General features: G+C 44.9%; 1 protein-coding gene across 1 annotated transcript in view; it reads left to right on the top strand.

Moving 5' to 3' along the window:
- Positions 1-24,335, top strand: part of LOC142777336 (luciferin 4-monooxygenase-like) — an 81,072-nt gene that overhangs the window by 38,825 nt on the left and 17,912 nt on the right. Inside the window, exons 5-9 of the mRNA XM_075881637.1 lie at positions 12,840-13,014; positions 17,032-17,203; positions 20,843-20,943; positions 21,948-22,089; positions 23,873-24,139. Of these exons, the coding sequence (XP_075737752.1) occupies positions 12,840-13,014; positions 17,032-17,203; positions 20,843-20,943; positions 21,948-22,089; positions 23,873-24,139 (857 nt within the window). The remainder of the gene's footprint in view (positions 1-12,839; positions 13,015-17,031; positions 17,204-20,842; positions 20,944-21,947; positions 22,090-23,872; positions 24,140-24,335) is intronic.

The following is a 24,335-nucleotide window of genomic DNA, read 5'->3' as shown; positions in this document are numbered from 1 at the left end:
CAGAGGGAGTGGGTAGGAGGTTTAGTTTTACTACGTTCATATAATCGATTGCGCTAGTCTTCCTTTTTATACTGTAAAGAACGCATATGATAGACGTTCTAAACTAACGAAGCACAAAACGAACACAGTAAAAACATTTGCTGCATCCCGGCTGGTTTTGAGCTGCATGGAGACACTCGCCCCGCCGTGGTAGTCTAGTGGCTAAGGTACTCGGCGGCTGACCCGCAGGTCGCGTGATCAAATTCCGGCTTCGGCGGCTGCATTTCCGATGTAGGCGGAAATGATATAGGCCCAGGTTGTCAGATTTATGTGCACGTAAAGAACCCCAGGTAGTCGAAATTTCCGAAGCCCTCTACTACGGCGTCTCTTATAACCATATGGTGGTTTTGGGACGTTAAACCCCACATATCAATCAATGTGGAGACACTCAAGTCTATTGTCTGAACAAGAAAATACAGACATATCACCAACAATATTTATGACATAAAAAACACTCATATACAGTTTGTCGGTGTGGTGTTGTGGTTAGCGTGTCAAATTAGCAACGTGCAGTGCACTAAGGTCGAAGGTTCGAGTGCCACTCGAGAATGTTTTGTTTTGACATTTCACTTTTTTTTCGTAGTGCTCGTATATGGTCATCCTCACAAGGAGCGTGCGCAGACATCGGTCAAAAACAATTAAAACGCGCTATTTTGGCTTGAATTCTGTTATTTTTTTTTGAAGTGTAGTACTACTTTTTCGGTGGTATTATGCTAGTCTGCTTCCAACAGCGTTATGTTATTCTGTTGAGGGGTAGTGCTTTGACACCAGTTGGGGAGGAATCACTGTACTCTGCCTCAACAAGAGGTTATTTACTCCGAAAAAGAGAGTGAAATATGGGAAAGGAAAGTACTCTCCCAAAGAGAGTGCCCATCGCTTTCTTAGTTTTTAAAATGTACACTGTAAGCAAAAGTTAGCCGAGATAGGAGTTTCTCCAGCACATGAGACCAAAAATTGCCCCTGCCTCAATTATTTACTGCCTGGTAAGGAGTGAACTCCGCACATGTCATCGTAAAACGCCCCCTGCTTAATCACAGAGTTTATGAACGACATGACCTTGTTAAACTCCCCAGGGAGTTTCAGGTCACGTGGTTACAAACTCCCAATAGGAGCTTTAAAAACCCTCTTTGGGCGTGACGTGTGTGTGTTTGCGTGTGTGGGTGTGTGTGTGTGTGTACGGGCATATGTTTGCACGTCGGTGTGAAACACATGTGCTTTGTGTGGCTAACCGTGTAAGCATCTGTCAACAGGCAACGAAATTATAAGTGCAGCGAAGAATAGCAACGACCGGTTGGTATTTACTGGGAACATTTCAATATATTTCGCACTGTTAAACCACGCTGCACATCGGTCTGATTTCTCAACGAAACGTCGGGAATGCCGCGCTTCAAAGGACCGAGTAACAAAAAACATCGATGAATAAATTAATGGTATAGCCAAAGTAGGCTGTTACGATCGTCAGCGGCTGCTCCTGCAGTTTCACCGTCAGAAACTTCGAAGCGGTCTGAAGTAGGCTTCGCTCGACTACGGCAGGCTGGCCGGCAACCGGTCTGAGAGTTGCGCCGGCGACGCGCTCGCCCCGTCTCCGCCGATAGTGGCTTCTCGGAGTGTCACCGGTATTTCACCGGCTGCAACATCTAAGCGGTAGGAAGGCCTCGCTATGGCGTCAGCATCAAGCCGGCATCGTATCGAGCTCGCACTGCGCACCGGCCGCCGTGGCGAGCTCTGCGAGCTATACATGCAATGCATGCGAACAACGGGAACAGCGACTGCGAACCGTCTCATTCGTTTAAGTCTATCGCTCCATAGCTTAAACTGCGTAGATAGTGGACACCTATTTTTGAGCATGGGAAAAACGAGACGTAAACTGCACATCAGCAAGCATTTTGTGATCGCCAGCTCTCATTCATCGAATCACCGTGCCGTACTCGTGAGTGAGGCCTAGTCGTCGAACGCGGTAGTGGCGGTCTACCTTGGTTCATCGCTAGAGCTGCTAAATGTGCCTTGTTAATGTGTTCATTCAAGGCCGCGCGCACTTTGTGTATAATTCCGTGCATTTTACGGGTCCACAAACAGTACTGCTAATGCAAATTCAGCCCGTACGACAGAGCGTCAACTGATAAAACTTTTTCGCTATAGTAAAAAAATAATAAATATTAGGCAGGCTTAGAATAAAAGGCATGTGTGTTGAAGTGCTTACATCAGACCACCGCAAGTTCATACTTACGCCGCGCGTATTTATTGCTTAATTATTAGCGAAAAAGGCTTTCACCAGTGCTACATGGGAGGTAAGAATGTGGTGCCTATATATACCCGGTGACTGTATGGTAGTAGTGTACTGCCTGTGGCAAGCTGTGGTGAGTGCGAGTGTTGCAATATTACGTGAACGTTGAGAGAGTGTTTGTTTATTGTATTCATTGTTGTGCGCATTAAATGTTATGTAATTAAAGTTACGCTTGCGCATGGTACCGCTGCTGACGTAATTTTTTTCTTTGTCGATGCAAAAAATTTACTCCCATACTGACCTGAAAAAGTTCTCCAATGGATGTAAATAAAAACCCCCCTGGCACTATGCAAAACCCCCTACTGATGGGGAGTAAATTTTTTACTCCCTCCGGACGGTGTTTATAAAACTCTAATGGGGGCGTGCGCTAGAGGACAAGGTCGTTTACTCCCATCTCGGCTTATTTCTGTTTACAGTGTACCTGTTGCAGGAGGTGAATGTCGTGAAAACGGATCTATTCGGCAGCACTCAAAGCCCAGTTAAGTTCCACTCCCGCGCACTAGTAGTTTCTACAGTTCAATGTGCACACCGATCAGTTTTCGCGGAAGTAAGAATTGCGTGCACATTTTACTCGGATTCTACAAGATCCGAACTAACTCATCTGGAAGAGCTATACCTTTTCTAAAGCATCAAAATTCATTATAGCAAATGCGAGCATGTCATTAAAAAAACGTTGCTTCGGAATAAATAATTTTGTTTAGAATAAGGAACCTAAGCAAGTGCAGTTGCCACTGTTCCTTTAACACAAAATAATATAGACTTTCAACTTCCTCCACTCATTCTTTAGTACTCATACAATACAGTATCAGATGCAACAGCCATGAAGCTTGAGTGCAATCTCATAACAATGGACTCGAGCCTCTTTGCAATTTCAGTGACTGTAACTTCAGTACTGACAATTGAGGGAGCAGTTGTGAAATGAATAATATGAAAACTGTGAAATGAAAAGAGTGACGAAGGCTGTAAAATGCGAACTCAACTGTTCCAGTTCTGCATTTTAGAATGTTTTCGTCTCTTTCGTCACGACATTCTTATGATAATGCAACCTCTTCAACCTTACATTGAACAGTGAATACATAACCGCAACGAAATGCGTGAAAATATTTTATTTATCCACTACTTAGGGCTGATCTTGGCATTTTATTTATTTATTTTGACTTCTTTGCACCTTTGCATAATAAACCACTTGAATATTGCGTCACAGCTTCATACGCGACTGAGTTAGGCACATTAGTTGGCGACACACACACACACACACACACGCGCGCGCGCGCACACGCACACGCATACACACACACACGCACACGCACACAGGCACACGCACGCATGCACACACGCACGCACACGCACGCAAAAGTTGCCCCGTTCCACAGCCGACAAGCATATGTTCACGTTCACACCCCCGCAGCCACTGGCTCCAAATGCTCTTGCATCCGCGAGTTTTGGCACCACCTTCTCGTTTCCTCTTATCTCTATGGTTTTTTCTATATCACTTCTTATATGTAGTTTTCTTCTAGTGCCTGCCTTTAGGTCCTTCGCACCTTCGTCGTTAGTTTTGGTTATTTCTGAACGGTACCGTGCTATGGTGTCGTGCATTCTCCCGCAAGGCCATGTGGAACTGATGTTTGCTTTCGTAAAACAGCCCAAGCCCCCCTTACATTGAAGAAAATCAGATGCTTGTTTTTATTTGTGTCTGGAACGGCAGATGTTTGTTTTTATTTGTGTCTGGAACGGCACACAGACTCAAACTTGCAGAGGCAAAAAGGGGCCGAAAAGCAGTTGGTGGGCGAGAAGAGTTTATATTTCAAACAAATATATGCTGGCAGCAGGCACACACGTTAAGAGCCTTTCACCGGAAGCCTTGAGGAGGGTCGTTTTGGAAAGAGCCGCGGTAGGAACAAAAATGGCATAAACGATCTGCTATGATATTCATGCCTTTTTACTTTTTATGTTTTTGTGAATGTTGTTTTTTTGCACCTCCATCTTGAGCACCCGACTTTTGGTTTATGTGTCTATTCACAATAAAACAGTTTCTTCGACATTTTCATGTTAGCCTCTCCACGGGCACTGGCGAATCCCGATAGCACTCCAACGCACTTGTCTTCTGGCAGTCTCCGTCACGCGGTTCTCTCATGCATTACTGTTTATTTGTTTACTATGTATCGTCGACAAATTGGCACCTGTGCTCGCTCAAACGAAGGCACATGAACTTGACTGCCCTGCAGCAGTCGTGGTTTTTGCGATGTGTAAACATAAAAACGTAAACATAAAAACTTGTCTCAACATGTAAACATAAAAAACATATCTCACCGCTGGGTCGTTCGGCAAACTGTGCATACTAACGTAATCCCCGGTCTTGAAATCACAACCTTTGACAGCACAAGGAGTGGGTGGCATCGCGAAACAGAGATGCGGTGATCGAAAAAACAATGAAAGCACACTCGCATCCTTTCGCATACAACAGAAGTGTCTCAGCGCTCGATCACTGTACATGTGACAACGAAGAATCGCAGCAAAATGGACAGCGCACAGCAAAACTACGAATGACGCCGGTCGGCGGCGCACCGCTATACAGGCAGTCGAGAAGGTGCGCCGGTCGCGCTTTCTTCCACTTTATTTTTGTCGTTACCTCAACGCGCACGCATTTACAAGACCTCCCAGTGCACCTGACTTGAAACGTCAAGTGCTGTGCCTGACGGTGGAGCTGCCTTGCAGGAACCGGGAGATGAAAACTTTAAATCTAATTAAAATGTTTTATACGTGTTGCCTGGTTCCGGTGTGGGAAGAACGTTAACACTGCATTCCAAGAAAACGAAAAACGTCTGTTCTGCCGCATCTCGAAATAGTGTCAATATTCGTTTAAGGCTCGTTCACACCGAAGGCGCGGCGGCCAAAGCGGCGAGGAGGCAACGCGGAAAGCGGGAAATGCCTCCTCTCCAGGCAGCCAAAGCAGACGAAAAACCAGGCGGCAAGAGCGATCACTCTCGGAGCTATTTTTTGCCGCCTGCCAAGGCTTGCCGCTTTGCCGAAGCCAATCAGAACGCCACCCAACAGAGGCGCGGTGGTGGCGTGGGTGTACGTTTTGGAAAAGCACCAACACGTCACATGAACACGTGCGCAAAAGCGCGAGATGCCCTGCTATTATGCCGCGCGGCGATCCATAGGAGGCGGGCGGTCTGAACAGGTTCACGCACGCACTGCCTCGCCACTTCGAAAAACCCACTTAGCCACTTTGACGCGCTGTTCTCGGTGTGAATGATCCTTTAGTGTGAACGATCCCTACCATCTGAGATCACACGATTCGCCTGGCCGTGCACGCAGCCGAGGAAACGTGGGTTCTATAGCCTTTGCAAACGTGTAGCCGCCACGTTGCCCTGCTTCTCCACTTCAGCCTACCGTGCCGCTCAGCTGGAGCCATTCACGGCTGGGGCAGATGTTTGCACTAACCGCCGCGGGGAGTGTTGACGGGCTGGGGCAAAACGGAGACCTTCGGCGACCCCCAAAAAATGTTTTTTCCACTTCGAGCGATCGGGATCGCCGCCTCTTTTTCCTCCCTTTTTGGCCTTTCCACTTTCCTGCTTCTCCACTGTGGCCGGTTATCCCCAATCCACACTGAAGCATACGCTTTCTACAGCGAGAGAAATTCTCCTGTCGCCCAAACGCAGCGTCGTTCGCACTGGACGAGCGCGCACCGCTGAATCCGCCCATTAGCCATAGCGCCATCTGCCGAGTGAACAATGAACCTTGGGGTGAGTGTAGGGTGATTGTGCTGTTCCCCGGATGTTGTCGACGGCTCGCAACCAAGGAGGTTAAAGTACCCTATTTGCTCGCAACTTGAGCAAAGCCCCGCAAACTGAGTCATAGCTTTGCTTTCAAAGAACATGTGCGCTTGTAGTGGTTGCCGGGCATCCTAATATCCGGTTGAACAGAGCGAGGTTGATGCGCATGTCAGCATTTATTGTCTTTCGGAACTTTTCACGAATAAAAAAATGAATTCATCTGTAAGGAACTTGTCTGTTGTTTATATGTCTTTTCTTATTCCTTATTTCTCGAATTTATGTCAAGAAACACGGGGGAAGTGTTTTTTTTTTGCTTTCGTAGCGCTTGCCTCCGTTGCTTCCCACCCCTTGCTTAGCAATACTAGAGGATGAATCGCGCTCATTTATCTCACTTGGTTGGCGTGTCAACTACAGAAAAGATAAAGACAGCAAGTTGTGGCGAGTAGAAAATTGAAGCCGCAATGAGATACGCCGAACAAGTCGAAGATGGCTTAATCGGACATGTTTTCTGTGGCTCTGTGGTGTGCTAACCCCGGGACCTCTGGTTCCGTGAACGTTTTCCACTGTTTTCGAAAGGCAACGGGTAAGCAAAAGAATTCGGACCCATTATTTGAGCAGGCTTTGATTTGGCATGAGTACATAAGTGTAAACCCAATTCTGTGCAAGCTTGACTGGAATGACAGAAGTGCAGTGACGCTTGACTAATTTGTGAAGACAGCTGCCGAACTGTTGTCGGCGAAATGCGTTTATTAAAAGGTTATATGCAAATTGACTTGACTGCATAGTTTTAGTAGCTTTCACTTTTGACGTGTAGTTCAAATGACGTAAAGTAATTATAGGATGCTTACTGCTCATCAATTTCTTGTAGCAGCACTTTCAAAATATGCGAGTCTTTCGTTCTAATAGACTGACTCGATCATATGTTGGGTTTAACATACAAAAAGCACCATATGATTATGAGAGACACAGTAGTGGAGGGCTCCGGAAATTTCGACCACCTGAGGTTCTTTAACGTGCACCCCAGTTTGAGCACACGGGCCTATAACATTACCGCTTGCACCAGAAATGCAGCCGCCGGAGCCGGCATACGATCCCGCGACTTGCGGGTCAGCAGCCGAGTATCTTAGCCACTAGACCACCGCGGCGCGGCATAGTCTAGCTCATATTTATGTGATAGACCAAATGCTTCTAAAAATTAATACAGAGAATGTCGCTGGAGCCAATATTTTGACAAGTAAACTTTTATTCATCAAGGCAATGCTATTGTCCTGACCAAGAACAGTCAACTTGCTAAAACACTGTTTCCAGCGACGTTATTTTTTGAAAAACCTCTGTTCTCTTCAAGCCTCTCCATGCCTCTGAACATTAGTATCGTTTGGCCCACAAGTTCTGTCATAAAACTGTGCGCACTGTCATGGCAAACGAATTAAATACGACGTGTCACCCGAAATTGTTGATAATTTTCACATTGCTTCGGATTCTCCGGGTTAACTGTTTGCTCATCATGTCCATATGTCAGTTGTATTTTAAAGCTGCGTTTATAAATTGACACTTTCACGCTAAGTGTTTGAATCTGTTTCTTCTATACAAATCATCCAATAAAAAGGTCAATACATTTGTGTCGATCGAATTTTGTCTTACTGAGAAATGAGTTAGCTTAACTTTCACTTCATCAGAAACACGAAAAAAAATTTAAATAAGAAGAATAATAAAATTTGACGACCGCATTGACAAAGCAGCCAGTGGAACTGAACGAAGGCACGAGCACATTCCACTTGCATGTGATGTGGGTAAGGAGGGCTTCTGCAGCAACCCTCTTCCTCTCGATTTTTCGTATTTTCCCTCTATTCGGGGACCTCACCAGCGACGTCATGAAAGAAATTTTCTCTTCTTGATTAATTTATAGTAGGATGCCCACGACCGCCAATGGTAAAACCGGCGATGCCGCTGCCGAGAACGAATACATGGGTGTTATAGTGAGCTTGCGCCCCATGACCTCCGTGCGCCCGTGAAGAGTTAGATCTTTTTGTTTAGCGCGCTTCAACGCTTGATCCAACTCGGAAGAGAACGGCAACTAGATACCAAGGAAATGACGATTTAAGGAGCAAAGCAAGATACGCATAGGAACTCCTACTCACCAGTCAATTCCTGCTAGTTTCCTAACTTATTCCACAAGACTTCCTTTAGTAGGCTGTCAACGTGCTTGCGGTGGCGTCTCTCCTAAGGGACGAGGAGGTTGCGAATCAGTTCAATGAGCATTTTTTTAAGCGCACGTTACTTGTCTGTCACATGACCAGCGAATCGTACTTGGCCACCATTTTTTCAAATTCCTCAGCTAGCCCTCTTGTTGGTTCGCGGCGAGCCGATCCGGCCGTGAACGCCGCAAAAATTAGTCCGACAGTGATTGGCGTAGAGAGGGCCTTTTCGGTGAATCTCGCTGCCACTCGGAGCACTTTCGGCGGCCGGAATGCTTAGTTTGAATCAGCCTTTAAAGCCTTACGGGCACTCTGCCTTTAGCGCTATTTAGCGCGTAGTTAGTGGGGAAGCCTCTGGGACACAGAATGATCTCAGAGGTACTCGTGCTGCTAACTCTAAAGAATACCTATCTCCTTTGTTTGCTGCATGTATACGCCTCTGACGTACTTGTCTAGGACATCACGCGCACGTCAAAGGGTCGATCGTTCGAACCTATAGTCGCGCGCCTCGGAAAGTGTTTTCGCAGGACCGTTTTTGTGCAGTTTAAGTACATACACACGTACGCGTACGCGCAGCACCACACCGATGGCGACAGCAAATATCACTTCGTGCATCCTTATAAATGATATCGCCATAAAATTTGTTGGTGAAGACAGAGACATGCGAGCTTATGTATGCCTTAAGCCGTTATAAAGAGTGACAAGATTTTCCATGGGCAATGACGATCTTATATGAGCTCAGCACCACTCACCATGAGCTCGAACTTTAATATTGAGTTAATCTTGCCCAGTGTGCAGAAACTCTTCATCGGTAACGGCTAAATATGTGGCTAGATATAGCACTCACTGACGGCATTCTGGAGAAAAATCTGCTCCGATTCACGATCACGGTCGCTTTGTAAGCAAATTAGGACACCGTAGACATGTTCCTTATAAATCATTTATACGAGAGATATGAGAAATGTGCTTTGCGTTTGAAGTAATAAGGAGTCGTGTACTTTTTTGGGAAATTAAATTGTTTTCTGTTCAGGTCATTTCAAACAGGGTTATGTGGATTTCATTGCTCGTATAGTTTTTTCGCGCAACAGGGCCGGCGCTTGAGTAGGTAAATGGTCCTAATTTTTCACCCCTCACTTCTGTGTGAACTATAACGAACAGACTATCAAGCTTAGAAAAGAAGGGGGTATGTCAATAGATGTAATGGTATAAATCTCAACAAATAAAGTGGAAGAAAAGAGAGCTTGCCGCCACACCGGCAACGTGTCTGTTGCCTGCTAGGTAATGTTGATTCCCTAATGTTATTTTGCATACGCTGAAATTCAAGCACATTGACATTCTTCCACTTTTCACCCATGGTAACAACTTCAGCTGCAATAGAGTGCGAATGCCATTACAACACCATGCGTTTCGCTACATAAGCCGCTTCAGCGGCACAACGATTATTCCCGATTTCCTCCACCTATATGCAATGTTATTCACTTAATCATAGTGCAATGGAGTTCAATAGCGACGCCAGGTAGTAGGCAGGCAGCCGGTACGACCAGAAGTGCTCGAGCAGTCCAGCGTCTGCAGCTCGTGAACACGCTCGCGCTTCGCACTCAGGGATGGTCCCACTAGTCAGTGTCTTGCGAATTCCCCACTACAGTACCCCGGTGACGAAGACGAGCCACTCTGGCGACTCAAGGTGACGAGAGAACAGGAGGGTCGTAGCAGGCCTTGAAGCGACTGACGTGGACCATCGACCAAGGCGGCGCTTGTTCGTGGATGGCTTGAGTGGTTCAATCACATAGTTGACAGAAGAAGGGTGCTGTATGACGCGGTAAGGGCCAGTATACTTCGGTGCCAACTTGGGAGTCAGTCCAGGAGAGTGGAAAGGCAGTCGAAGCTACACGAGAGAATCGACGGGGAAAGTGTCCTGAACAAGGTCACGACCATGGCGATCTTTTCGGAGGGCTTTATTATTGGGTGTGAAAGACCATGCAAGCTGACGACACTCTTCGGCATGTTCGGCCATTTCAGAAACTATGCTGAACTCGGAGGCATCAGAATTGTATGGAAGAATTGTGTCGAGTGTGCTGCATAGGTCATGGCCATATAAAAGAAAAAATAAAGAAAAGCCTGTTGTTGATAGAATCGCCGTATTGTAAGCATACGTCACGAAAGTAAGAAGAACGTCCCGATTGGATTGGTCGGAATCAATATACATAGCGAGCATGTCTCCCAGGGTTCTATTGAAACGTCCCGTTAGGCCATTCATTTGAGGGCGGTAGGCTGTTGATGTGCGGTGTACCGTACGGCGTGAATGTAAGAGCTGCTGCAGAACTTCGGACAAAAATACGCGGCCCCTGTAACTAGGAGCTCCCGTGGTGCACCATGACGAAGAAGACACCGATGCAAGATGACGGTTGCAATGTCATGAGCACCAGCCGAAGGTAACGCTGCCGTTTCGGCGTACTTTGTCAGATGGTCGGCAGCCACAATCACCCATCGATTATCACCTACAGAGCACGATGCGGGCCGTATAGGTCAATCTCAACATGGTCAAATGGGCGTGCAGGACATGGTAAAGGCTGCAGTTGACCGGGTGAATGAGAAAATGTCTTGCGCTGCTGACACAACATGAGCGAATGTGTTTGCCTACAAACGTGTACATGCCCCGCCAGTAGTAACGCTGGTGGATCCACTCATACGTCTTTAGTACACCGGCGTGTGCGTGTTGTGGCTCAGCATGAAAATATTCGTAGATATCAGACCGCATATGGCTGGGTATTACTAGCAGCCATTTACGACCCACCACTTGATAGTTCCGACGGTATAACAGACCATCCCGTATGGCAAAATGCGTTGCTTGGCGGCGAAGAGCACGCGGGTAACCGGAAGTTGACGCGTCAGAAAGCATATTCAAGAGCGAGATAATTCAAGGGTCCTTCCGCTGTTCCGATGGCATGTCTGTGACGCTGACGCAGAAAGGGGAAGATCAAGGGCTGATATTTCCGTATCATCAGATTTCACGGGTGATCCTGAAAGCGCATCTGCGTCAGAGTGCCACTAGTCAGTGCCTTGCGAATTCCCCGCTACAATAGTACAATCGACATGCTTCTCTGAGGAAAGCGCAAGCAGGTCTGCCCTTTCAAACGACAGGTACCTGGACTCAGTGTCATGTCCGGGAAACTCAGAGCTAGTTTCGGTTTCAAACAACATGCAAGCCCGTAGCAGTTGCCAGACATACTAAGATCCGGTTGAATGAAGTGGGGTTTATGTGAATGTTCGCATTTATTGGCTTTCAGAAGTTTTCCAAATAAAAAAATTATACCCCTATAAAGAACTTCTTTTTGTTTATATGTCTTTTCTTCTTATTTTGTGAATTTTAAATCAGGTGAAGTGCGAGTAGTGATTAACTTGCGTTCGTAGCGCTTGCCTCCAGTCTTTCTCGCCTCTCGCTCAGCGATATAAAAAGTTATATCTCCCTCTGTTATGTCGCTTGGTGGGTGTGTCAACTACGGAAGAGATGAAGACAAGATAAAAAGAGCAAGTTCTGGCGGGCAGATAACGGGAGTCGCAGTGAGCTTCGCTGAACAAGTAAACCATGCATTCGTAGAAGATGGCTTAATCAGGCAACACATGTTTTCCGTGACTCTGCGGGGTGCTAACACAAACATTCCTAGTTCTGTTAAAGTTTTACACTGCTCCCTTATGCAACGGGTGAGCTCAAGAATGTGGACACATTGTTTTAGCAGGTTTTATTGTTGCATGAGTACATAGGAGTAAACCCAGCTCCCTGCAAGCCTGACTGGACTGACAGAAATGCCGTGTTACCTTGATAATCGGTGAAGACGGTAGCCAAGCTCTTGTCGGAAAAATGCGTTTATTGCGCTTTCACACTACGTGTATGTATGTTATTTATACAAAACATGGAATAAACCATGCCATTCATTTGTGTCGATCGAGTTTCGTCTTACTGAGAAATCAGTCGGTTTAACTTTCACCGCTTCAGAAAACCTGAACAAAACTTAAAATAAAAGAAGATTAACAGAATTTTATTGCGGCATTGTCCAAGCCGCCAGTGGACCTGAAAGAAGGCCCGAGCGCATTCAGCTTGCATGCGAAGTGGGAAAGAAGGGCTTGCGTGGCACCCTCCTCCTCTCAATTTTTTTGTCATTTTCCTCTATGTGAGGACCTCACCAGTGACGTCATGAAAGAAATTTTTCGTTCCTGATTCACTTCTAGTAGGACGCCCAAGAACCACCAGTGGTAAAAGTGGCGCGGCCGAATGCGAATACATGGGAGGTCTAGGGAGTTTCATTCCTTTGTCACAGTGGTGCATCGTGGTTACTAAGGGTATAAAAAGCACTGCACAAACTACCGCTTTACAATACTGTCGAAACCAGCGTTCAGATGTTGTCCCTCGGTGCACAGTATAGAAATGCAATGTTAGCCGAGGAAAATACCGAATTTCGATATTTCAGAGTGTCCTGGAGTTAGAAACCTAGAATGCAGACCGTAGCTTGAGGAGCCGCGTCATTTAGATTTTTTTTCTTGCAGTTATATGAAAGACCCACCAGTGTTTGAAAAAGGCGAAACATTCCTCCTAATACCACCTATAATGCATGTTAGTGGATTCTGGCTGACTTTCTGCTACCTAGGGCTTGGCTGCGAAGTGGTTTTAGTTCCCACATGGGACTTCGAGGTCATCTTGCCAGCCATAGAAAAATACAAGGTAATTATATTTTGTAGCATTATCCCCATTTCTCGTTAATAGACTAAATCAATGGAATCGTAGGCCTGTACACAAGTGAGCTCTAACAACCTGTAAATAAATGAAAGATTGCTTCATCCTTGGATTGGAGCGAAGGAGTCATATTGCACGGAGATAAAGATGGAACTGAAACAGTTTTAGCTCAGCAATCAGTCAAGTGCTAATCGGAGGTACCATCAGGGAATAATGCACATGCTTGTCAAACAGTTTACAGAAAAATGTTGCAATTTATCAGGCTGGATTGTCCGTATAGGTTGAGGCTGACTATTTCAAATGCTTTGCTGTTTACGTATCATACCAGCCATGCCGTACTGCGCATTCCGTGGACTGATACCTCATAATTGACGCAACTGGTACAATGCCTTGAATGCATGAGTAAGATGTGGACAAATGTTTTTTCGCAATACACGGCTATCAGTGAATGTACGTTGCCCTAAATGTGTCGGTTTGTGATAAGTCGTCATATCTCTAAATTTGAATGAAGTGGATGCAGCCATCATTTAGAAAAACAATTAGGTCAGCCATCTTTTCTGTGCAGTGTCATGTACAGTGTTTTATAGGAAATTTAGTTTCATATATTTCTCCATTAAATATTCGGTAGCCACTACGCAAGGTTATGTCGCAACAGGAAAAGAAATGACTTAGCGACATAATGAGTGTAGACTGCGGCGAACTGAGCAAAAAGAAATAAATTCTGGAAAAAGAAATTCCAGGCCACATTCTTGCTCAACTAGTCCCCTCCGGTAAAACATTGATTCATGCAAAATACGCAACATAATAACTGTTTGATGAGCCACCCTTTACTGTAAAAGTAGGGATCTAAAGGTACACAGAACACTGCCGAAATTGATGTGGTCCCGGCAGGGCATCACAGGCTGAATGATTTACAGGTTACCGTTAGGTTTTGTTACGCCACATTGAATAGTTTACCAGAATCACTCGACTCACAATAAGCCTAAAGTATGGACACTATGAACATCATACCGCACTATTTTCATATTTTAATTTCTGCATCACACTCATATTAATGCCGGAAGTAACATTAGAGAACACGGTTACTTCCTTAAAATAAAGCTTTTTTTTCTGCGTTCGAAGTCAAACACAAAAAAAGCCGCCATTAGCACGAGCGGCCTAAGCACAAGCGAAAAAAATTTATCACCGCAGATACTGACCACTAGTAATTGTGATAATTTTGATTTTTTGTGTGGAAAGTGTAGGGGCCACAAGACGATCTGTCACCAGCGCAGTGAATGCAGGCCAGCTGTCGTTACTCACTGACTGGCACGAAGGACGCTTTTGAGGAAAGAGTTTAGTAGAAAATACGTCTAGTGGCTCAACATGCATGCTTACATGCATGATATTTTAAGGGTGTTGTGCGCCACCCTATGAAGCATGTGCATGTGGTGAAGGGTTTAGAGCATCGTACTTCGTCTGGAGCGGCCCCCAGTACAAATGCCACTGCCTAAACGTTTCCACGTATAGTCATCTTTATACAAGTACTCTTATGACTGGCAATGCATGGCCTCTGCCTGCAAGGGACGATCATCGGCGAGCCTTCCAAACGTAATTATGTAATGAAATTGTGTGTAGTTGACCCGCAAGAAGCCTCGCAAAGGTTCTTCCTTCCTCGAAGCCTGGGTTAAAACCAGTGCCCCGATTCTCTATCGCATCAACTGGTTAGCAGCGGCGGGATCCTGTATAATTCCGTGGTGTTCTTTCCTGGTACCGATGCTTGTGAGTGCTCGCTTACATAGAGATTCTACCAAGTACTTTGGATAGATGGTGATGTTTATCCAAAGGGGTAGATTGGTCGCTGCTTCGTGAAGGCTGGTGTCTGTTAGAGGTGCCTTCACAGCAGTTAGAACAACGAAAGGTATTAAGGGGTGGCTATGGATTTGAACAGGTTAAGAAAACTGGATTTAGAACTCCTGTGCGAAGAGCTACGGATGGACGTGACCATGATACATAGGAAGCCACATTTGATACAGGCGATCAAGGATTCTGGAGTGGATGATGAGAGGCTTTCTGATTGTTGGGAACTCATACAAACCAGGCTTAAGGAAGCCAAAGAACGTGAACGCCTTGCGTCAGAGAGAGGAGCCCCGAGGCATAAACACGAAGCTGCAGCTCATGAAAGGAAAATGGAAAGATTGAGCTTAGAGTTTCGGATTGTCCTGGCGAAACTTGCTATTGGTCAGGGTACAGTAAATGAAGAGATTCAAGATAGACCAGGCACAATAAACAGTGAATGCAGGACTGAGGTAACTGACGAGTGCAGCGTCTATTGCCAGTCGGAGATAACAGGTGTCACAAGCATGGACGAAAACAGGATGACTGACTCGTGGATAAAGTTTTTTTTCTCGGATTAGTGTAGATGCGGTATCTTTGTCTCAGCAGGATGAGTGTACAGCCGCTTTCGCCAAGTCATAAAAGTATACAGCCGGAGGTGCTATCGTTAGTAAATCGCGACGGGGATGATCAGGGTAGCCTAACTAGAGCTATCATTGCATCTTGCCCAACCGACGGTCGGTTGGGTAGCATACAATGATACAGTTGCTGGAAGCGACAAAGGTGACAGCAGATTGCCAGTGCATGGTTTTCAAATTACCAGTGCAGAGCTTCTTTAGTGTCAAGAAAGCTTATGGATGTTCTATAGTTTCTGTTGTTACAGAGCGTACTTCCTCAAGGACACTTGGTCTTTAAGTTTTGAGTGAAAAGGGAGCAGTGTATGCAGGTCTAGATGGTGCGGACGCTCCCTCCTTCCTGCGTCTGCGAACAAGCTCTTTGGTTAAAACCCGGCATTGCTGCAGCGTGAAGGGCAGTTACTTGAAGCATCCGCGTGGTTTAACATAGACTTGGAGAGATGCGTCGCAAATAACTTGTTTGTAGGTGTTCTACTTAGGGTCGGTAAACTGTGGACTACGACCTTTCTGATAGACTTCATGCCGTCGTTCAGCGGGGAACAGCAAGGCTGCGGTGACTGGGCCGCGCAAGATGTGGAGGTGCTTGTTGGAACCCAGTGGGTGTTGATGTGTAGTGGGGGTTGGTGCATCGCCGAAATGCCTTGTTGTGTTACCTGCTCTGTGCTGTGTGTGTGTTGCGGTCGAGAACCATAGGTACGCGTAGGGGCAATCGCAACGGACGACGTACAAGGGCCACTTTAGGGAGTAGTGGTACTGCAGTCCGTCCTCGGCCTTTTTGGGTGGCGGTTGGGCTGTTATGACTGGCAATGCATGGACTCTCCCTGCAAGGGACGATCATCAGCGAGCTCTCGAAACGCGGTTCGTGACTTGCAGGAACGCCAGAGGTACTCGTGTGTGCAACATGGAGCGCGCAGTCGGCGTCAGACAAGGCGCGTGCACATGGACCAGGAGTTATGAAAGGAGCGTCGCTTGTGTGCTGCTCACTCTCTTTCTGACCTTCGTTGGCCCTCTCATATGCCATGTAAAGACGCGCCTGTAGGCATTGTTGAACATTCCTGTAATTGTGCAAATAAATTGTCCGTATTTGGTCCTCAAGAAGCCTTGCAAAGGACTTTACTTCCCCGACGTCTGAATGAACATTTGTGCCCCCTTCTCCGTCACATCAGTACAAACTTTATAGAGGAATTAAGCACGAGAAGCTGACTAAAGCGTGGTGTCTGCTATGTCTATAATTGCGCCGCTACTTGTGTATGAGCGTGCTTAAGGGCTATAGCAATCGCAGCTAAATCGATGTGGTTCGTCACGCGCATTCAGAAGGGCGGTCAATGACGAATGTGTGAGAGACGTTCTACACCTTACTGTGGAATGGAGTTCTAAGTACTGATTCACCACAGTGAAAGAGAACTGACATAATGAGAAACGACGCTCAAGTGTTTAGAAAGGCCGACTACTTTTTTCTTAGTAAGTGGATAAGTTGAACGTATATTTGTGAATAAGAGTTACCACTGGACGGATAGCAGCTCAATTTATTTTCTGAAATCTATTTTCATCCCAGCCTACAACACTTGGGTTGCTTCCTACGTTCTTCCTGAAGTTGGATCAGCATCCACTACTGGGTCAGGTGGACACGAGCAGTGTCAAAAAAGTAATGCTTGGCGGCAGTACATTGAATTCATCTGTGCTACAAAGCGTCGCCAGGAAGCTCGGCTTGGGCGGAGTCATACAATGTACGTTTCTTGATGTTTTTCAAGTGTGGTAAAAAGAAACTAAACAAGACATTTGATATCATGCATGACAAGTACAGCAGATGAATGGTGAAATTCGAGAAATCCGTATTACAATCAGGGAGTCGATTTTACATTGACAAAAACCTCCCAAATAATTATCCCCGTATGAGATGAACATTTAAGCAATGTAGCAATTACGGAAAGCGCCTTCACGGGCTACGTTAAGCCTTCATACTAAGATTTTCAAAGGATAATTGTCAGGCAACTCATCATGAATTCTCCTTTTAAAAACAAGGCAATGCAGTTGGAAGCAAATATTCCGAGCAGCGTTCCTCACAAGCGTCTCTAGAAGCGTGTTTACTTTGTTTCCGCAGCTTTAAGGTGACATAAAGCGCTTAATAAATAGCCATACTGGATCCTCTTCACCTTCAAACCTTTTTAGGTCAATTTATAAGGAACCAGATCAGTTTTTCTTGATTAAAGTTTGTTACCAAGAAAGGGATTGCAAAAAATACTTAATTCTACCATATAATTGTGGTGTAAAATGTAGTGGAACTGATGACTAAGTGACGGACTGACTGGGCCAACTAGTTGCCTGACGTTTCATTACTTTGTACATTACGCTGTTTACTGCGTCCTTTATAAGTCTGTTTTCCTGTTGACGTTAGCATGTATTTCTTAGATTATGCGCATCAAGGCGCATTTGGCCCTGAATTCTAGTTCGCGACCACCTTTACAGTGATATGATGTGTGCAATGTGAGTAGTAAAATAGTCAACAAAATGAAAAGCAGTGAAATAAAATAGGTAACAAAATAAAGGAATGTAGTGTAGCTATTGAATTGCGCATTTCTCATTTATTGTGTGCGTTAAGTTCCCTGCTCATCTTTCAGACTGTGTGGCACCATATATGAAAGGTTGTTGGGTCGTTGTTTCTTCCGTACTTTTTAAGTACGCGTGCTTGATTTTCACAAAAATTTCTTACATGACACGTTGCAGTGATGTACAGCTCATTTCAGTAACTAAAGCCCAAACGGTGGAAGAGTTTGGTAGGTGTTAGCCATGGGTCATTCATTCGAACAATGGATGCCTGTAAACTAGGCATAATGCAATTTCACAGCGTAATGTACTTCTCCTACAGTTCTACCACGATAGCGTTGAAGAGATCGCTTCACATGAACTCCAGTGTAGTTAGAGGCGTCGTTGACTGTGGTAAATAAAGTCGTGATCTTCACGAGGTGAAGAAATTGAGACAGGTGCAAATAAACCTAATAATAAAAAAGGCTTGGTTCGAGTGGCAATCGAAGCCCATGTGGCAGAAGCAAAGAATATTGACACGAAGATCCCGAACATGAAAAATGCGCAATGATGGAGTGTTTGCAGGCTCACGACAGGGCGAATATGTATGTGCTATATATATATATATATATATATATATATATATATATATATATATATATATATATATATATATATATATATATATATATATATATATATATATATATATATATATATATATATATATATATATATATATATATATATATACATTTTCATCATTATCAGCAAGATAATCAAGGAATTGTACAACTACAAAGAGGCGAGTGTCACCTTATGGATAGGCAGTAAACACTTACCAAGGCATTTGACAGGAATTCTATAATAGCTTGAAATAATCAACATTACACGCACAGACTTTAGTTTTCTTTGCGCACGTTTGCGTTGTATGCAGAAATGCAAAGTGAAGCGTGAAGTTAGGCCAGCAATTGAAACAACTATGAGAATAATACCTGATTATGTTATCGCGTTATACCTGTCAAGGCTGCACCATTTTTTTATGAAAAGGCGTCTTTGTAAGCTCGTAGCACTTTTGAGCCCGGCTTGTCATCGTAGAACTCTTGTGGCTTGAAACGCATGCGAGAATGCGCTCAATACAGGTCGAAACTAATACAGAAATAAATGCTCAAAACTAGGTCAAACAAAACAAATAGGTTCCTAAATAACTATATAACAGTAACTGAGAATTTAAACGAGTTGTCAACATAAAATCTCTAAAAACGCTTCGGAAACATTCCGCTGAAAACAAAGCACCGCGAGATAGGTGCCACCGCCTCATGAAGGTGAGCGATTGCTTCTTCTACTGGCACTTCGTCACTATGATATGAAGGAAAAAAAACAGCTTGAAGAAACTCGCGGTGGACGACACGTATCTCAGCTAACGTGGGAGGCAGGAACTCGCTAACAAGATTCTACTGCTGCACGCGAAACCTCAAACGGCGGTGCTATCGGCGGTTCTGTAAATAGAGAAGTGCGACCTCTATAAACGAGAACCACTGGGCGTCCGTGCTAAGCCCTTGACCTTCCACAGTAGTTGACTACATCTACGTGTGTCAGACGTCCGTAATGGATGCTCGACGTCATTTTATCTTGGAGAGTTCTCTTTCGTACCGAACGGATGAATGGCATCTCGGAGGCTTACTAAGGTGTCCCATAGAGGCATGTTTGGCGGGATTTAAGCTTTGCTCTTGCCCGCCCGACAAGCGGGCGAGCGTGAGAAGATAAGGTTCAGGGAGACCGCTTCGGGAAGTAGGAGGGTGCGTACGCGTTTTGGTTTTTCCAGATAGTTTCAAACATTTGGTCTTCGTTCTTAGTCGCCGGCTGGGGGTTTAGATCGTCTTGTCGGGGCCCGGGCTTTTGTGGGCGCGCGCCCTTTTCCGTGGTGTCGAGGTCCAGAGGTAGAGCCTCGTGATTGCGTACCTACGTTTCTTTAAACCTTTTCCATGTCCTTTTTGTTTCGTCTGTTCTGAGGTACGCTATCGCGGGAATGCTGCAAGAAGGGTAGGTTAGTGCTTCAAATTTCGTTCATTGTTCATTTCTTTTAGAAATGTGCCCTTTGTGGCAAATAATTGATATACTTTTTAACCTGTATTAGCTAGTTGGTGTCCTTTATAATGATGTTACGTACGACTAGTTACTTCGAATGATTGAGCTAATTGTACTAAAATCCCCGTAATAAACCACACAGTTGGAGAGTATCGCCTAATGTCTCTCTTATGGCACACGTGAGCTCACCATCTCTTCGTGATGATGGTCAGAGATGGAGGAAGCGGTACATAGCACAACGAGACAAACGAGGCCGCGCACCATGCATGGAGCTCACAGTTCCCGAATCTGCAGTAGTGTTAGTCGCATATGATTAGTTAGAGAAGCGAGGCTTTGCGAGCCGTTGACTGAAATAGGTAACTGACAAAACCCGAATGATGTGTTGGTCCAACGTGGAGTCTTATAGCACCCTGAACATTAAAACAGACTCACAGTGTGTGTTTGTGGGTGTGCGTTTGCGGTTGTGCACGTGCGTGTGCGTGTGTGTGTTGTCTTTTTGCATGACTACCAAAATGTTAACGTGCACCTGCGATGGTATTATGTTTCATGGTCACCTGAAAATATGTAAGGGACGTTCAAGGGGGAATTTATTATGTTTTAGTCGTTTGATAAATGACTTTAAAGAACTCTGCCAAGTGTTTCATGAACTTCAAGGAGCTCCAAATCATTCAAATTTATCACATTTTGTGCCGTTTTCATTGATCCGCATGTGCACTTTTTGTTCCTTTATTTTTTTACCATGTCCTTTTCGGCAGTGTTTGGAATGACAGAGTTGGCAGGCAGCGCAACAGCGTCTTCGCCTCGAGGAGATGACTTCAAAAGCGTCGGAAAGCCCATGCCATTCATGGAAATTAAAGTAAGCAGTGTATTGAAGTAAATAAATTCTTAGTATTTGCAAGGAACAAAAAAAGCAAAATGACATTCCAAAACTTCGCAGTCAAAACACAAAAACGATGCCCAGAGGAGGCTAGCGCAAACAATGCAGCTGACCGTATTTCGGGCAGATTTCTCACGCATTGTGGCAAAAATCACGCTAAGCTGTCATCAAGTTGCTGGTTACGCGGGACTTGTAGACAAATACTACTACGTGGATCGGCGTGTTTATGCAATTTGAGTTGTAGTGTGCATATATTCTATAGGCTGAACAGTTACCTTGACTACCCTGACTCCTAAACAAACGGCCCTTCACTGAGTGATGTAGCATTGGCGCTGAATTTAAAGCACTGATATTCCTTCACTTCAGACACGGGAGCATTCGTTGTCGTTTTGCTGCTGGTACGAGTGATGCTAGACCAAATCGTGTTGAGTTATAGGAGTACATTTGAAAGCTTCGTCGTTTTAGTGCTATACATTCACCTACTGTGAAAAATAGCACGTTTTCTTTTCTTAATACCACGCAAAGCTACAAGTCTCAGTTTCTTCAGTTGCTGTTCTGGGTTGATAGAGACTGAATATCCTATTGTGCATACCGGCAGTTTTTTTATGTGCACTAAATGAACAATAACAGACACAAGGAAAACCACAATCACAAAATTGTGCCTCTTCAAGATGGTTTTGCTTCTTCCGTAAAAACTTCCTTCATAAACATAGACGTGAAAAAGAAGAGGGCGCCTGCGAATGTAACATTACATGCTACGATGGCAACACCATAGCTCACTCTTCCCCTAGTCTGTACTGCTTGTCATCGTGGTTTTTCCAGCCAACGAACTAAAATACGAAATTAAAGACCAGTGTGTAAGTAGTTTTTTTCAAGTACATAGATATAATGGTCACTGAGTGTAATCCACGTGGCTGCCCAAATAACGCTAATTTGAATAAATGCTGGATAACTCTGGACTCTTGTTCCTACTTTATTATCAGGTGGTGGATATAACAACCAGAGAGCCCCTGGGCCCTGGAGAGAAAGGGGAAATCTGCATAAAAGGCCCTTGCACATTTCTGGGCTACCTGAACAAACCGAAAGAAACTGCTGACGCCTACGAAGATGGCTTCCTCCGCACTGGTGCGCCGTATTTTTGCATGCGTACTATCTAACATCTTCAGGGAGACTATCTGTCTTTTAAAATTAAACAACTCACCGCTTCGCCGCAAAGGCGCAGCAATGAACGCAATAGCAACAAATTGGAAAGTCACGCTCAAAATGAGAAGCAGATCATGAAGCGTGTACCACGTTTCTCGTGCACAAATCAAGCATGAAATGTACTCACAGGTACAGATGAATGCGAATAAGTGTTTTAGTTGTTACTTTGCTATGTCCGAAAAGCGCGCCCTATTCAAAAACGGACACTGTGCAACGATTGCAGTGACCTTTGTACGTCCGGTGACTACAACAGAATCGTTCTGGTGAAATATCAAGGCTAGACAAGACGTTCGATTCTCCCCACCGCGAGATATGGGCACGCGAGCGACCGTCCACACCCCTCCTCTCCGAAGGGCAAAGTACGTGTGAGAGATGTGAACACGTGGCACCGCGTCGTGACGATGCTGCGACGCGCACTCATTGCGCCATCTTCTTGGTAATGCTGCAAATACAATCGTTCCTTCCCCCGTAAGCCCGTCAACAATGGCACGTGGTATATATATTTAGCTTGCCGTTTGAATGTTGAAGGATGTGCCTGTCCGTGGCTTAGTAGTTAACACCTCGCACTCACGTTTCAAAGCTCCCAAGCTAAATTCCGCGTGCCGGAGCCTATTTCTTGATTATTTTTATTTCTTGAGTTTTCGTATATATAGATACGTATACATTTACGATGAGTTCCATTGACGCCGACGCCGGCGGCGAAATTCAGCCGAGATATCTATAGAAATACTATCGTAATAAAATTATCTGAAGCTGACACATTCTTTCCGTACCTTAAATTTCAATAGTGATTGAAAGTACGCTAAATATATGCTAGCTTTACGATTAGGTTTTCAATACTACATGTGCTAGGGATTTGTGTGTCAGAACAAGGTTTTCATTATGAGGCCTGTCGTAGTTGCTCAGATCATGAGATTTCTAGCACCTAGGCTTCTTTACCGTAAGACATGCTCCAAGATCAAAACTCAAGCATCACCATTTTAGAGAAACGTGATCACTGCGTCACGAATAGAACCCGCGTCTTCCGGCGAGCAGCTAAGCGCCGTAACTACTGTATACTGAACCAGCCATACACTTTGGCACCTTACTCCTAATTTAGTTGTCTGTGCTAAGTACTTGCATCATTAGCTTTATTTATATACTTGACACCATAGATGCACGTAAGCCTATTGTTTCTGACATGAAAAAATATTTTATGCTTATTTTGTGAGTGTTTCAATTGAAAAAAATTATAATGAATTAAATGAAGCAGCCATACACTTTGGCACCTTACTCCTAATTTAGTTGTCTGTGCTAAGTACTTGCATCATTAGCTTTATTTATATACTTGACACCATAGATGCACGTAAGCCTATTGTTTCTGACATGAAAAAAATATTTTATGCTTATTTTGTGAGTGTTTCAATTGAAATTAATTATAATGAATTAAATGAGGCATCTAATACTGCTTGTCTGAAATAATGTCGTAGGTAACCTAATTTGTATTCGTATTTCCGTTTTTTCTAAGGTTTTATCGTCATGCCCGAAAAACGGTAAATCTCGATTGAGGGACAATCATCTGCCATGCGGGTAGCAAACGAAAGGTTTTATTCTTTCCGCTCAACTGATATCGAGAGAAAAGCCATTTTTGAAATCGGGCTGGTCTTACTGATACGTCGCAACACGACAAAAGCAGATACATCACGTGAAGGCTTTTCAAACGCAGGTGATACAGGCTACTACTCAACCGACGGCCGGCTCTTCGTGTGCAGCCGCTTCAAGGAGCTGATCAAGTGTATGGACCAGCAGGTACCACCGACTGAGATCGAAGAGCTGCTGGCCAGGGATCCTAAAGTGAAGCAGGTGGTTGTAGCAGGAGTTCCTCACCCACAGTACGGAGAAGCTGCCAGGGCATTTGTCGTTCCGCGGCAACGCCTGGTGGGCCCCGTTGAAGAACAGCTGGAAGCTGACAGGCTCAAAACGCTTGTCGCTGGTATGTTAGCGATAGCTGGCCTAGACGGCCCGGGACTGTTCAGCTGCAGCTTTACATGTACACGTAGAGCCTCACTTTTGGGTGTTTGGTCGGGTGCAATGCTTGCTTCTTCTAGCACCCATCAATTTTTAAGACTACTAACGCTGTTGATCCTTCAGGTAGCACGACTATTATCATTATCATGAACCGCTAAGCG

This window comes from Rhipicephalus microplus, chromosome X, assembly GCF_043290135.1.
Source record: "Rhipicephalus microplus isolate Deutch F79 chromosome X, USDA_Rmic, whole genome shotgun sequence".
Classification (NCBI taxonomy): Eukaryota; Metazoa; Arthropoda; class Arachnida; order Ixodida; family Ixodidae; genus Rhipicephalus; species Rhipicephalus microplus.
Note: the sequence above shows the minus strand (reverse complement) of the source record. Positions and strands in the feature narration are given on the sequence as shown.